At 39.1% G+C, this 16,768-nt stretch overlaps 1 protein-coding gene and 1 long non-coding RNA gene across 6 annotated transcripts in view; one reads left to right on the forward strand and one right to left on the reverse strand.

The window, feature by feature from the left end:
- Nucleotides 1-7,071, forward strand: part of Slc26a8 (solute carrier family 26 member 8) — a 67,452-nt gene extending 60,381 nt beyond the window's left edge. For 4 of the 5 annotated variants that reach the window (XM_046464540.2, XM_058585564.1, XM_058585566.1 and 1 more), the window contains one exon: nt 5,568-7,071. In XM_046464540.2, coding sequence (XP_046320496.1) covers nt 5,568-6,086 — 519 coding nt within the window. In that variant the 3' untranslated portion in view covers nt 6,087-7,071. The remainder of the gene's footprint in view (nt 1-5,567) is intronic. The other variant, XM_058585567.1, reaches the window with a different exon arrangement.
- Nucleotides 1-16,768, reverse strand: part of LOC124106759 (uncharacterized) — a 76,359-nt gene that overhangs the window by 42,097 nt on the left and 17,494 nt on the right. The gene's annotated exons all lie outside the window — the stretch shown is intronic.

A 16,768-nucleotide genomic window follows, 5' to 3' on the forward strand; every position in this document is an offset into this window, starting at 1 on the left:
ATTAGCTGAGGTAAATATCTGTATGTCTAATATTTTGACTATTATTTACCTTGTGAGAAATAGAAGATTTATTCAATCTGACCAAAGGCGAAAAAATATATATATGTCAGAAGTTTTAGTCATTTATTAATACTAAATAAATAACTGTTCTGCTAAGCATTTTCAAATTAGTATCTGTGTAGGTCAAAGTTTTCAAAAAAAAAAAAAAAAGAAAGAAAAAAAATAAAACACAGATGGGCATCAAATACTATTTAAAGACTTAGGAATTATTATTATTATTTTTTTAAAGTCGGGGGTGAAGGGTTTTTTTTTTTTGAGAGAGAGAGAGAGAAAGGTAATTTTTTAATTTTTTTTTTTTTTTTAGTTTTCGGCAGACACAATATCTTTGTATGTGGTGCTGAGGATCGAACCCAGGCCACACACGTGCCAGGCGAGCATGCTACTGCTTGAGCCACATCCCCAGCCCTATTTTTCAATCAAATCTATGATTCAAATTTCTAGATTTCAATAATGTTTGAATTTTTATGATAAGAAAAAATACTAAATAAAAAATACTAAAAGTTTTACCACATTAATAAGTGGGTTTTTTTTTATATTTTTGTTATTTACTTATTTATTATGTGGTGCTGAGGATTGAACCTGATGCCTTATGCATGAGAGGCAAGTGTTCAATCACTGAGCTACAACCCCAGCCCCTAATAAGTGTTTTTTAAAATTCTAAGAAGTAAAAGATATTCAGGCTTGTAAAACATAGTTCTTTTCTTTCTTTTAAAAATTGTTTTGTTGTAGATGGACAGAATACTTTTATTTTATTTATTTTTATGCGGTGCCTCACATGTGCTAGGCAAGCACTCTACCACTGAGCTACAGCCCAGCCCTCTTATTTTTTGCCAGATACTGGAGGTTCTAGCAATCTAGAATTACTTTGATCTGATATCAGGACTTGAGGTTTTCTTTATCATTCTGATGACCCAAAGGCCAGTTATAGTTTGTGAGAAAGTCTGCCATAACCCCTCCCTAGCAGACTATGGAATGTAATTTTTGCAACTCTGAGCCCCTAAAAATATCAAAAGTACTGCTTCATGTGATACTTCTAGATCATGAAATACTTTCATGACAAAAGTGGCCCCAAATGCTAGATTCATCTCCCTAGGTTTTCAATTCTTCCCATTCTTGGCCTGATAATTCCTTTTAATCTTGTTAGCATTATGGTACCCTCAAGCAGAGTTTTTTTTTTTTTTTTTAATTCTACCTAATTGTCCACATGGGGAGGGTTGGTCTGAGTTATATAATCTGCTTTTACTTTAAATGGATGTTTCTCTATTTTTGTTTTTTATTTATAATCATGATTCTCTTGACTTTTTTATATATTATATATTATATCGTGACATCTATTAATCTTTCTTTTTATTTTCCACTTATTTTTGCTTATGAAGTTATTCCCACATACAAAATAACATTTTTCTCCTACATTTTATGATTTCATTTTTCATATGTTATGACTCTTTAATCTATCTAGAATGTATTTCAGTACATAATGTTAAAGATAACCATTTAAAAAAATCTATATAGCTAACTATTTTGAGCTCTACCATCTGTCTCAGTCCATTTGTGCTCTTAGAACAAAATCCCAGAGACTGGGTAATTTATAAATAACAATATATTTTTTTGAAACATCAAAGATCAAGGTCCCAGAAAGTTTGGTGTCTGGTGAGGGCTTGTTCCATCATTGGCATCCTCCTCACATGTAGAAATTCCCTTCTGCCCCTTTAGGAGGAATTAGTCACTTTCCAAAAGGCCCCACCTCTTAATACCACCACTTTGGGTATTAAGTTTCAACATGAATTTTGGAGGACATACATGCAAACCATAGTACCATCCAACCATCTCTTGAATAAGCCTTTTTTGCCTCACTGATATCAGATGCTATTTACATTAAGTATGATATACTTACAAAAACTAAAACCTAGGAGCTGGGATTGTGGCTCAGCAATAGAGCCCTTGCCTCACATGTGTGAGGCGCTGGTTTCGATCCTCAGCACCACATACAAATAAATAAATAAAATAAAGGTATTGTGTCTAACTACAACTAAAAACAAACAACAACAACAACAAAAAAAAAAAAACTAAAACCTATTTCTTTCCTGGTTTTTGGTTTCATTGTTCTTCATAGTTCTGGTATCATAATATTTTGATTACTACAATTTGATAACGCATTTTAACATTGACTTAAGAAGTCCTGTGTTGACAGGCATGGTGACTTATGCCTGTGATCCCAGTGACTCAGGAGGCTAAAGCAGGAAGATGGCAAGTTTGAAGTCAGCCCATAATTTAGCATGGCAATAATTTAGAGCAATAATTTACCAAGACCCTCAAAATAAAAATTAAGAAAAAGGGTTTAGACTGGGGTTGTGGCTCAGCAATACAGTGCTCGCCTAGCACGTGCAAGGCTCTGGGTTCAACCTCAGCACCACATAAAAACAAATAAATAAAAACAAAGGTATTGTGTCCATCTACAACTAAAAATAAATAAATAAAAATAAGAAAAAGGGTTTGTGTGTAGCTCAGTGGTGGAAGGCCTCTGGGTTCAATCCCTAGAAAACACACACACACACACATACACACACACACAGAGTCCTGTGTCATCAGCATTGTTTCAAAATTTTCTAACAAAAAATTTTTTTTCTAACTCATAATCACGAATTTATTCTTTCAAACCAACTTTTGAATCTTTATCAGTTTCTACTCTGTACTCTCAAAATGCAAACAAACAAAACTAAACAAACAACAAAAAAATCTGTTGGAGTTTTCTTTAGAATAACATTAATGATATGAAATAATCTGAGAATTTATATCTTTACATTATCTGTTCTTCCTATCCAGGAACATGAACTGTATACAATTATCCAATATTTTTAAATGTTGCATTCATAAAAATATTTTACAACTTGCTTCATGTAGACAAATCCTCATTATTACTTTATATGTAATAACATGTATTGCTTTTTAAAATAAATTGTCTTAGGCCACACATGATCGTATACACCTATAGTCCCAGCTACTCAAGAGGCTGAGAAGGAAGGATCCCTTGAGTCCATGGATTTTAAACCAGCCTGGGGAACATAGCAAGATCTCGTCTCAAACTAAAAGCAACAACAATAAAATAAATTCTCTCTTCTATTAAATGGTTCAACTGGCAATTTCTAGGATATAAGAAACTCAGTGATTTTTTTTCGGGTTGGGAGTGAAATGCTAGGGATGGAACTCAGGGCCTTGCTTATGTTAGGCAAGTACTCTACCACTGAGTCACATCTTCAGGCCAACTCTTTGATTTTTTATAAAATTATTTGGCCTAAGAGATTTCATTGTTAATTCTTTGGGTTTTTTGTTTGTTTGTTTTTTGGTACCAGGGATTGAACCCAGGGGTGCTTAACCACTAAGCCACATTCACAGTCCCCTTTAATATTTTATTTAGAGATAGGGTCTTGCTGAGTTGCTTAGAGCTTCCCTAAATTGCTGAGGCTGACCTTGAACTCAGGATTCTCCTGCCTCAGCCTCCTGAGCTGCTGGGATTATAGGTGTGTACTACCACACCATGCCTCTCTTGTTTGGGTTATTTTATATATAAAATGTGTACTAAAAATAACACCACTCTCTCATTCCCTGTTAGAATTCTTATTTCATTATTACATGTTATTACATAAGTTAGATCTCTCAAAATAATTTAAACAATAGCACTGAGTCTTGTCCTATTCCTGGAGTTGATGAGAAAGCCTCTTGTGAGCCTGTATGAAAGCTAGTGGTAACTGTGGCTTATGATGGGCATTGTTGACTGTGTTTTTTTTTAAGTATTTTTCTAATTTATTAACATTCTTTTCAGGACTTATATTAAGAGTTCGTATTGAATATATCAGTTTGTTTCTGGCATTTAAGACAGGAAAGACTAGAAAAGGAGCCAGATTAAAATTTATTAAAATTTAATACAAATATTTTATTTGTATTAAATTTGAGATGCCTACTAAACATCTAAATGGGGATGTCAAGAATAGAAGTAGGGCCAGGCATGGTGGCGCATGCCTGTAATCCCAGCAGCTCAAGAGGAGTGAGTTCAAAGCCAGCCTCGGCAAAATCAAGGACCTAAGCAACTCAGTGAGACCCTGTCTCTAAATAAAATACAAAAATGGCTGGGGATGTGGCTCAGTGGTTGAGCACCATTGAGTTCAACCCTGGTACCAAAAAAAAAGAATGGAAGTAGGTATAGAACCTGCTGATTAGGGGAATGGTTACAATCAAAGAGTCACTGGCATATAGATGGTAATGAAAATTATGGGCCTAAATAAAATTACCCATGGGAGAGAGTGCAAGAAGAGAAGGGTCCCAGGATCAAGACTTGGAACATGCCACCATTTCAAACTCCTTCAGAGTTGAGCATGGTGGCACAGCTACTCAGGAGGCTTGAGGCAAGAGGACTGCAAGTTCAAGGGCAGTCTCAGCAACTTCTTGAGCCCTGTCTCAAAAATAAATTTAAAAAAAAGAAAGGAAGGAAGGAAGGAAGGAAGGAAAGAAGGAAGGAAGGAAGGGAAAGAAAGGAAAAAGCTGAAGATGTGGCTTAGTGGTGACTTGCTTCCCTAGCATGTGCCGGGCCTGGGGTTCAATCCCCAGTATGGGGGTCGGGGTGAATCCAGCAGAAATAGAGAAAACAGCATAGAGAAGCAAACCAGGAAGGAAGAAGGAAAAGTAGACATGACCCTTGGTGAAAATAAGCAAATCTTTGGGAAGGGTGAAAGTGGTAAATTTCACAAGACATTGCTGCAGGGATGATTCACCAACTCTTGCAGGCACCTGCTATGGGACAGATTCAGTGCTTGGCACTGGGAATATCAAGAACCAGGCACTGCAAGGAACTTAGAGCCTAGGAAGGGGTAGGTTTGTAAATAAGGGAATATATTACTGGTACAGTGATAGAAGTGTGGGTGAAGTATAGTGGAACACAGAGGAAGCTGGGATCCTTTGATCTGAATCTGGAATGATAAATAAGTATATGTGGACAAGATGGAGAAGGTCAAGGCAGGAAAGAGGAGCAGTGTGAGCAAAGGTAAGCAGTAGTCAGGCAACTCCGGGTAGCTGTATGGCTAGAGCAAAGGGTGGGTACCACAGGTGGAGATAATGCTGAAGAAGATGGCAAGAGGCCAGGTGCAAATAGCCTTACGTGCCCTGTCAAGAGTTTCAACATGGATGGCAAGGTAAGTAAGATCAAGAACACAAGGTGTTTCGGAATGCTGTGAAGACCATTGCTATTTAAATGGTTGATCACATCATCCAGTCTGGCTAGAAAAGCCAGAGATCTGAAGGTAGGGATTGATTGAGCCTGAAGAATAGTGAGTGACTGAGAAACTGAGGAGTGCAAAGAAGATAAAAAGCAGATTTAGACAAGAAATATTTTCTACTTTGCCAGGAACATGTGGTCTTCTGATATCTTAAGTCCTATTATATTTTGATATTCTTTGACTGCTTGAAAGTTAAACTTTAATTGGAAATTTTACCCCATCTAATTGTGTATATTTCAGAATGACATTCCAAGACACAAAAGTAGTAACTTTCCAGAGAGCCACAAAAATCCAAGTCCAACATTTGCCAAGGGCCAGGCGCCAGTAGAAGAGGAGTCAGAGTTTGATTTGGAAATGGAGCCCATGCTGGGGTCAGAACGAGATGCAGGGCTGGATTCGTACCTAGACCTAGATCAGGAGCTGGAGAATGACACAGAGGTGGACCTTCCATCTGAGATGTACCCAGAAACTGAGCCTGAGTCCGAGCTGGAGCTGGAAGCCCAGAGTGATGTGGATCCCAAGACCCCACCAGAGACGGAGATAGAGACTGATCCCGAGATGGAGCTGGAGGTGGAGAGGGTGCCCCAGCCCAAATCCAGGTCAAGGGCTTACACGTACCCTCAGCGGCAGCAGAGGCAATCTTACTCTGAGGCTACCCAAACCCAGTCTCAGTCTCGGCCTCAGACACCGTCAGTGGAGAGGAGAGGGCAACATATGGATTCATACTCACCCAATGCCTATGACGATGAGTCCCCTTAGGAGGTGAACTGGAAATAAGGGGTCAGAAAACAGGCAAATCTTTCCCACCCAAAAGGGGCCACTTGGTTAGGAAGCCTAGACTTGGTACATACTAGCAGTACTTGGCTTTTTGACTCCTCCACCTACTGTCTCCTCACTGGGCACTGGGATTACACTCCCAGGCCACATTACCAAATGCCAATGATGCTCTCTACCTTCCCCGTCCAGACTCACCTTCAGCAGATATCCCAGGAAAGGGTTTCCTTCTTCAAGCACCCTACATCTCTGGGATTCACGCCAGACTACTTCTGACTGACTTCTCTCATTTCTGTTTCCCCATCTCCAAAGAGATGAGGCTCAAATAAAATATATAACTCTAATTAAGTTTGGATCCTTCCAGCACCTTCTCCCTTCTCTGTATTTTGTATCCCTGAGGAAATGTCAAGTGGGGAGGGATTCCAGAAGGGAGTGAACATGTTAAAAGAAAACATGGATAACATTTCTATTTTGTATGTAAGATATCTAGACTGTACTAATTGGGGAAAATAGAAAGGGTAAGCAGGCCAAAGGTAAGCCAGCCTGTGAGACTTGTAGCACAGAGACCAGCTAAGCAGAAAGCACTTTTGCTGTCACTCCCAGTGGTCAACGTTTTATCCTGACACTGGTTTCCTATGGCTAATCAGCTGTACCACTCGGGGAGAATGTTAGCGTTGGGTAGCTCTCCTTGGTCTTCAGATTCACATGCCTTCACCGCTTCTGCTTTCTTGCAGTTTTTAAAGCTATAGTTTTTTAAGCTACATGGAATTGGTATTCTTGGTAGACTAGACAGACACAAACCTCCTAGGAGCAGGAGAAGACAATCAATACTAGTTTTGTTCAAATTCATTCAAATAATTTCCCCCTTCCCCACGAAAAAATGTCTAGTTTTCAATTCAATTAAGCCCAGAAGAAAAATATAGACACCTCGGCAGGCAAAGGTATATAAAATGTTGAATTTTATTTCCAACTCAATAAACATAACTCTTTCTGCTTGGGTACTCAATTTTTCTTTTTTTGTTAAATGAAATAAATCTCTGTTAAAATATAGATTTGTCATTACAAGAGATAGCATATGCTACTCACTCTATGAAAACTTTGCTAAGCTTCTGCTACATGCATAGCATCTCAAACTATGGGTTAGATAAAACAATATTCTCCCAACTTTACACACACACAAACTAAGATTCAGAAGTTTTGTAACTAGCTCAGGTCCTATACAATATGATCTCATATATACAAAAAAAGAGGTGGGAACACAGATAATTTTGCATTGCTGTAAAATACCTGAGGCAGGCTGACTTTATATAAAAAGAAGTTTATTTAGCTCACAGGTTCTGGAGGTTCAAAGTCAAGATCAATGGGTCTCATTAGTTTGGCATCTGGAGAAGACCTAACCACGGATAGTATAACAAGGGTGGAACTGTGTGTGGGAGGAAGAAATCACATCTCCAAAAGGGAAACCAAGGAGCAATTCAGGGATTGTGCTTACTCTTACAACAACTCACTCTTGAGAGTTCAGGAGTCCAAGAGAGCTACCTTATCCCTTCTAAGGGCAGCTCCCCCAGTGATTTTAGGTCATCCCGTGAGACTCTGTTCTTAAAGGTTCCTCACCATCTCCCAACACTTCTACTCTAGGTCCAGGCTTCCAACACATGAACCCATAGGGGACAAACCACACCCAAACTATAGCAGAGTCCAAGTCACAAAAGCATCCTTTTTTCGTGTTTGCTTAATATAATGAACTCCTACTCTGTTCCAGGTATTATCCTAGGTGCTGAAGATACAGGATGAAGAGAACATACAACAAAAATAATTGTAGGGGCTGGAGTTGTGGCTCAGTGGTAGAGTGCTTGAATCTCACCTGTGAGACCCTGGCTTCAATCCTCAGCACCACATAAAAATAAATAAGTGAAATAAAGGTGTTGTGTCCAACTACAACTAAAAAAAAAATTTTTTTTTAAATTGTGATTAAATACCTTGAAGGTAAAATACAGAAAACTCTGAGGGCATACATTAGGGGGACCTGAGCTAGCCTTGGGTGTCAAGGAAGTTCTTCCCATGGCAATAACATAAGACCTGGGATCTGAAGGATGAAGAGGAGTTAGGTTTATAGCAAGTTCCAATGGCTCTAAGAAGGAAACCAAATGGGGAGCCAAGAGTTGTGACTGAACAGAAGTTGAGAACCAGGGGACAAAGCCATATGGAACCTGTGTGTAATGACCATGGCACAAAGGGCTCAACTAGAAACTGAGTCAAATCACAAATAAGTTGTCAAGGTAACAGGGTCAGGAACAGATCTGTCAAAACCAAGGCAACATTTAATATTTATGACAGGAGACTACAAAGTGCATGGAGAACCCATTTTCTGTGCGCTACAATCTTCTTACTCCAGTTTCCCTCTGGTCCTTTGTTTCCATTAGAGGAAAGTCTTTAAACAGTTGGGCAATAAGTGGTAGAATCTGCACTGTGTTCCTTTCTGCTACAACAGAAAGGAACATTTGGCAATATGGCAACATGGCTAAATCTTGACTTTGATGCATGACTTCAGAAAGACCAATCAGATCTTGGGGTACAGTCTATCTTTAAAAAATATCCTGGTATAAACCCATAGTATCCAACCCCTCCCAAAGCAATCAGATAAAGAAAAATGGTTAACCAATTATAAATAGTACAGCATTCAAGAAAAGGTCAAGTTAGGGTGTTAGTGAGCTTTTCATTGCTATGATCAGAATACCTGCATAAACAACTCAGAGGAAAGGTTTAATTCAACTCATGGTTTCAGCCCATGCTTGGCCAGTTTCTTTGCTTTGGATCTGAGGTGAGGCAGAACATCATGGTGGAAGGGAGCGTCCAAGGAAAGCTGCTCAGCTCTCTGGCAACAGGGAAGGGGGAGGGAGCAGGAGGGAAGGAGGAAGAACCAGGGACAAGATATATTCCCAAGGACACAACAGCGCCCCAAGGACTCACTACCTTCAATCCACTTCCCAGTAGTCCATTCAGCTATTGCTATATTAATCCTCTGATGATATGGGAGTCCTCATGGCCCAGGCATTTCCCAGGAGCCCCACCTCTGAACATCACTGTATTAGACGCCAAGCCCATAACACATGAACCTCTGGGGGACAATCCAGATCCAAAAGGTAATAGCAAGTAATTCAAAGAGGGAGGTTATTAATGCTTTAGGGGTCACACAATCTCAGTGCTTAGATGAGCCATAGGGATATCTAATTACCCACTATTCCCTTACTATTAAATATAATTCAGGCTGGACACAGTAGTGCATGCCTGTAATCCCAGCGGCTCAGGAGGCTGAGGCAGGAAGATTATGAGTTCAAAGCCAGCCTCAGCAAAAAAAAAAAAAAGAGGCCCTAAGCAACTCAGTGAGACCCTGTCTCTGAATAAAATACAAAATAGGGCTGGGGATGTGGCTCAGTGGTTGAATGCCCCTGAGTTCAATCCCTGGTACCAAAACAAAAATTAAATTCAGCAAATATTTATTGGACTGCTCCCATATCTTAGATACTACAATTCAAAGTAATCTATTGCTGCATAAAAACCCATCAGAAAATTTGGTGACTTAAAACAATAATCACGTTTTTATTCACGATTCTGGGTTTAACTGAGGTTATAGCATCTGGAGATTTAGGGGAGTCTGGAAATCAAATGTGGTTTTACTTACATGCCTGACACCTCAGCTGGGGTGGTAGAGATCTGGAGGCTGGCCAGGTATTTCTTTCTCTCCACATGGTCTTTCCAGCAGGGTGCTGGACTTTATATGGTGGCTCAAGGCAGAGTGTCCAGAGTGTCAGTTCTATCTCATTCTGTTCTTCAAAGTAAGGGACATGGACTTTATTTTTATTCAGTGAGGGGAAATACACTTCAATTCTTTTTTTTTTTTTGGTGGGGGATACCAGGGAATTGAACTCAGGGACACTCGGCTACTGAACCCCATCCCAGCCCTATTTTGTATTTTATTTAGAGACAGGGTCTCACTAAGCTGCTAAGCACCTTGTCATTGCTGAGGCTGGCTTTGAACTCGCTATCCTCCTGCCTCAGGCTCCCAAGCCATACACTTCATTTCTTGAAAAGGGGAGCAGAAAATAATTGTTGGAGACTGGGGTTGAGGCTCAGTGGCAGAGTGCCTGCCTAGCATGCATGAGGCACTGGGTTCGATCCTCAGCACCAAATAAATATAAAATAAAGATAATGTGTCCATCTAAAACTAAAAAATAAATATATAAAAAAAGAAAAGAATTGTTGGCCATTTTTTAATCCACCACAGTATGGTCAGTATGAGGATAAAAGATCAGGAAGATACGATTTCCACCACCGAGGAGTTCCCCAACTACAGACAGACATTAGAGAGGGCGTGTCATGGTCTCTTAAATTATTCAAGTAGAATATACAAAGGTGATAATGAGAAGCAAAGTTTTATGGAAAATACAGATGACAGGACAGGTTGAAAATATCATAGGTCAAGGAAAGCTACTGAGAGGAAGGAACATTTGTGCTGGGGTTGTGGGTCAGCGGTACAGCACTTGCCTAGCACATGTGACACACTCAGTTTGATCCTCAGCACCACATAAAAATAAATAACATAGAGGTATTGTGTCCATCTACAATTTTAAAAAATTAAATAAAAAAGAATATGTAGGAATCACCAAATATGTTAGAAAAGGAAGTATATAACACCTGTAAAGAGGTCTTGCCAACAAATTGAGTCTTATCAACCCTCTAGATATAACTCTCAGAACACAGGAAATATAGGGAGCAGAGCAACGTGTTGAATGATACTAGGAAGATGCAATCAGCAACATCCAGAGAACTCAACAGGACAAATGGGCCAATTTCTTCAACAAATCAGATAAAAACCAAAGCTACAACCACAAAAAAACAAAGAAGGCAGGGGAAACCCAAAACTAAGAGCCTTAGGAGTCATATGAACACTGGACATGGTGGACACACCTGTGGGAGACCAACCTTGCATGTGACTGAGTCACACTACTCTTCTTGGGTTCGAGGGTGTGGCCTACCCAGGTGTCAGTCAACCTGCTGACAGTGGACATCATGAAGATACTCAGCCCCCTGAAACCTGATCCCTTACCAAATTTGAATAGCTTCTCCTCAATAAAAGGGGTCAGCACGTGCTCTCTCTCTCTCTCTCTCTCTCTCTCTCTCTCTCTCTCTCTTTCTGCGGACCCTTAAGGTCAGAGGAGCTGTCACAGTGACCCCAAAGAAAAAGGTATTTGTGTCTCTTGTGTGGTTATTTTGCACAGCCCTGCTAGCCCAGTTCAACTGGAGTGACCCCTGAGCCTTTTAGTCGCAAGAACAGAAACCTGGGGCTGGGGATGTGGCTCAAGTGGTAGCGCTCTCTCTCTCTCTCTCTCTCTCTCTCTCTCTCTCTCTCTCTCTCTCTCTCTCTCTCTCTCTCTCTTTAAAAACCAAGACAAACAAAAAAACAGAAACCTGGCACACACCTGTAATTTCAGCAACTCAGGAAGCTGAGGACGGAGGATCACAAGTTTGAGGCTAGCCTCTGCAACTTAGCAAGACCCTAAGCAACTTAGAGAGACTCTGTCTCAAAAAATTAAAAAGGGCTGGGATGTGGCTCAGTGCTAAAGTACCCCAGGTTCAATTCCCAGTATAAAAAAAAGTCACATGAACAAATGCAATGTGTGGGCCTAATATGAATCCTAGTTGAACAAACTAACTAGGAAAAAAACATGAGAAAACTTCTACTTATGAGTAAAATGTAGCAGGAAGTGACAGTTCATCACTCTTTCTATGTCAAAAAAAAATGAATTATAAAGCTATCAGAGGACTGTGGAGGCAAAGAAGAATAAAGACACTAAAAGTTAAGAGGGAAAAGACTCTTCTGTATTTAAATGGAGATTACTTGTCATTTCCTTTTTGGGGGGTCTATTTGCTGAGTGTGGGTGAATGCTTAGGACTAGGCTTTCCTTACCAAGAGGTACTCTGCTAGAGGGAAGAAAAACCAAGCATCGCCATTTGAGCTGTCATGCCAAGCAGACTGCCGTCCCCATAAATGCATTGGCTGAATGTCAGGGCCACTCAGAAGACTAGGGATTGGCCTGCAAAGGCAAAGTGAAATTTCCCATGGTCTCAAAATGCTTAGAAGAAAAAGTCCTAGTAAAGGAATGGGCTTTTAATAAGCATACACAGGTCTTGTCTTTAACACATTTGAAAACAGAGGTGGACTGAGGATAAACTAAAGTCAGAGCATAGCTCAATTCCTGATGGAATCGATGATCAGTCCTTACTTTATTTGCTTAATAGAAATATGTGTCTCCTCTGGGCAGAAATAACATTGACTTCAGTCTATTTTTTTTACACAACATTCCGCATATGATTTTAAAAGAGGGGTCTAGCGATATGGTTCAGGATTAGAGCATGTGCTTAGCAAGCACAATGACCTGGGTTTGATCCCCAGCACTTAAAACAGTCACAATCCACGTGAAGAAGTAGGGGGAAAAAATCTGATTATCAGGAAAGAAGGAAAATAGTAGAAGGGATCTCATGGATAATTCAGGTATGTGAATTAGCTGTCAAGGACTTCAAAAACAACAAATATAAACATGTTAAAGAAAATAGAATAAAAGATGGACAAAACGAATGAAAACATGGATAATTTCAAAAGAATTATAATCTAAAAAAATAGATATTCTAGAATTAAAATACAAATATTAGAGGGCTGGGGATATAGCTCAGTAGGTACAGTGCTTGCCTTGCATGCACAAAGCCCTGGGTTCAATCCCCAGCACCACAAAAATAAATATGTAAATAAATAAATAAATATTAGAAAATAAAAACAGATGAGTTTAAAAACAGAATGGACACACACAAAAAGATAGAATTAGATAACTGAAGCTGGGGATATAGTTCAGTTGGTAGAGTGTTTGACTTGCATACACAAGGCCTTGGGTTTGATCCCCAGCACCCCCAAAAAAAGAAAGAATTAGATAACTCAAAGACAATGTGTAGAGAATATTCAAAATGAAGTACATAGGGTAAAAAAAATAAAGAAGGAAGCATTCAAGACCTATAGGACAAAGGCAAATAATCTAATACATGTGTTATAGAAATTCTCAAAAGAGAATAGGGAAAACACTATTCAGAGACATGACTGAGAATTTTCCCAAAACATGAAAGATAGCAACCCAAAGACTTAAGATTAGCAGCTCCCAAGGAAGATAAAAAAAAAAGAAGAAGAAGAAGAAGAAAGAAAGAAAGAAAAAGAAAAAGTCACAGGCAAATTGCTGAAAACTGAAGATGAACAGAAAAATCTTAAAAGCAGCCAGAGAAAAAGACACAGGAATAGTAGTAATGCTATTGCTGACTTTTCAAAGAAACCTCTGAGCCAGAAGACCATGGGGGATATTGTCCTTCAAGCTGTAGAAGATTCGTGTATCTTCCAGATGTGAGATTGCTGAGAGTTGACTGAGCTTGAAGATGAAACACACATTGCTGATTCCTCAGCTTCAGGCCAAAGACTTCAAAAAGTTGTTTGTGTGCATCATCAAAGGAAAAACAGCAGCTAGGGACAGTGGTGCACACTTGTAATACCAGTAACTCAGGAGGCTGAGGCAGAAGGATCACAAGTTCAAGGCCTACCTGGGCAACTTAGCTAGATGCCGAGGCAAAATAAAAAATTCAAAAGGCTGGTAGTTCAATGGTCAGGTACCCTTGGGCTCAATTCCCAGTACTGCATGGATGGGGGAAGTGGGGCAGGGGATGTGAAAAAATCGTCTGACTCACCACTCACCTCTCTCTACCCAAATATGGTCCATTTATTTATTGTCTTATTTATTCATCCAAGGATGGATGGATCAAACATTCAAGGTGGTCTTTGCCCTTGAGGTATCCCACAATTCAAACAAGACAACAGATGGGTAGAATAAAATACAATGTAATATATAAAACTAAAAAATTAATAGAAGGAAATAATACTAAGGAAGGAGGAGAGATCCTGGTTTCCCTAAAAAGAGTCTTTCACCTTTTTTTTCCCTTTAGTCCACATTTCACATCACAACAGACACACACACATATAATTGAGACAAAAGCTCAAAGAAATAATACTTTTCCCCATATTATCTGATATACTCTGAATTTTCTATTCTTTTCTATTTTACTGTATATATTGGTAGGGGAGAGATTCATTGTTGTTTTTGGTAACAGGATCGAACTTTGCTTTACCACTGAGATACATTCCCAAACTTTTTTGAATACCTTTTTGTTTTGAGACAGGATCTTGCTAAATGGCTGAGGCTGGCTTAAAACTTGCAATCCTCCTGCCTCCACCTCCTGAGTCACTGGTATTACAGATGTGTATCTCTGCTCCCAGCTGTGTATGCATGTTTTAATGGTCATATCCCATTGTATTGATTTCATGACTCTAAGTTGCTCAAGATCTATGGTTAGAAAAACTGTTCTAGAAGTGGTTAAACCTGAACTGGATTTTACTTATTGCTTTAATAAATTTTTTTAATGGTAAACATAGTTATACGATTCTAAATACAAAAACTTAATAAATCTTGCTCCTTGCCCTGTTTCATCCAAAATTCCTTTTTTCTCATGCAGATAACCAGTATTATTAGCTTCTTTTACAAACTTCCGGTTCCTTTCAGTATTTGGTTATACAAAACAAGTGTCTATTTCTTTATGTAAGTAGAAGAAAATATAAACATATATGAACACGTAGTCTCATGTTCCTCTTTTCTTGTCTAAATGTTTATTGTATTCCCTAAAAACTTTCTTTAAAAAACAAACAAAAAAAAAAACCAGACTGGAAGTATAACTCAGTTGGTAGAGTGCTTGCCTTGCATGCACAAGCCCTAGATTCAATCCCCAGCACCACACACACACACACACACACACAAAAAAAAAAAAACTACTTGGGATATTTCCAATATCAATAGGAATCTGAAGTTTTCTGTATGTTTCTTTGATTTTTTTTTTTTTTTTGGTTCTGAACTTTAGGCCAGTTTTTATTTTAAATAGTTTTATTGAGAATACTTGGCATATAATAAATGACACGTTTTAAAGTACCAAGTACTCACTTTGATAACTTTTTTAAAAAAAATTTCTTAGTTGTAGGTGGACACAATACCTTTTTATTTTATTTATGTGGTACTGAGGATGGAACCCAAGGCCTCACACGTGTGAGACAAGCGCTCTACTGCTGAGCCACAGCCCCAGCCCCACTTTGATAAATATTGAAATATTTTGTATACACCCATCAAATTCTTACCATGACCAACACAACTAAGATATCCATCACACCCCTGAATTTCCTCAGGCCATTTCTAATCCCTCTCTCCTGGCCATCCTCAAACATATCTCCATTCTCAAACAACCACTGATCTTTCTGTTGCTATTGACTAATTTTCATTTTTTGGAGTTTTATATAAGTGTAATTTATTTAGAAAAGCAAAAATGGACTCTTTTCCATTCCTTTTGGAAATGCTTATAAGAACACAGTAATAAACAGAATACTTATTATCTATTGATTACATTCTATGTGTCATTTCCTTGCTCATCTAATTGGCAGGACAGCTCTCTGAAGTAAGTGATATTTATCATTTTGCTGATGAAGAAATAAAAGCACAGACAAATTAAATACCTTGTCCTAGGTCACAGAGTTAGTATTTGAATTTACAGTAGAAGTTGTTTATTGTCTGACTTCTGTCAGCATAATTATTTTAAGATACATACATGTTGCTGCACATATCAAGGATTCATCACTTTTTCTTGCTAGTAGTAGTGTGTTTTATAGATATATCACAACCAACTAATCCATTCATCTGCCTATCAACAACTTGTCCTGTTTCCAATTTGGGGCTATTAGAAATAAAGGTGCTAGGAACAGTAATGTCAAAATCTTTGTACGAATATACACTTCCATTTCTCTTCAAAATAGAATGCCCTGATACATATTGTAAGGGTAAAAGAAATTGAAGTTAAAGTGTAAAAGACCGGGCATCGTAAAGTTTCTGAGCTGCAAGGCCTGAGTTAAAAAGTAAAGGACCAGGTATTGTTAAGTTCCTATGCTACACCCCCAAAACCTGAAATTCCTGTAGCTGTTAGGACAATACCCGGAACTGCCCAGTAAATATTTCCCCTGACCATCTGGTTGTTTAATAACCTGGGACCCTGTGCGGCCTTGCACGTAGGCATCGCAGGGCCTAAACCAATAAGTTTGAATGTACCTCCCCCCTTAGAACTCACCTATCACTCCTGCCCGACCTGTTCCCGCCAATGAATGTGCTAATCAAGTTTGAGAGTTGTTGTTCGATTTTCCCGCGCCTCATGATGATTTGTTAAAGGAGACTGTGATGTATGTAAAGTCCCCACCCTCCCCAAAAAGTGTACTTAAGCACTGCTTGACCTCTGCTCGGGGCTCTGGGCTGCTCTCCCTTTTTGAGTGAGCACGGAGCCCCAGCGAGCTGGATTGGATCCTCAATAAACCCCTTTTGCTGTTGCATGAGCCGCGGTCTCTTGGTGGTCTCTTCCTCCGATGTTTGTCGGACCCTTACAATATGATAAGTGTATGAATAACATTTTAAGAATTTTTCCAGCCAGGTGCGGTGGTGCACACCTGCTGAGAGCCACAGCCGAGTCAGAATGATGCAGGGCATTTTTGCCAG

Source organism: Marmota monax, unplaced genomic scaffold (assembly GCF_021218885.2).
Source record: "Marmota monax isolate L192 unplaced genomic scaffold, Marmota_monax_Labrador192_F-V1.1 WCK01_AAM20220418_F8-fsc00211, whole genome shotgun sequence".
In the NCBI taxonomy this organism is placed as follows: Eukaryota; Metazoa; Chordata; class Mammalia; order Rodentia; family Sciuridae; genus Marmota; species Marmota monax.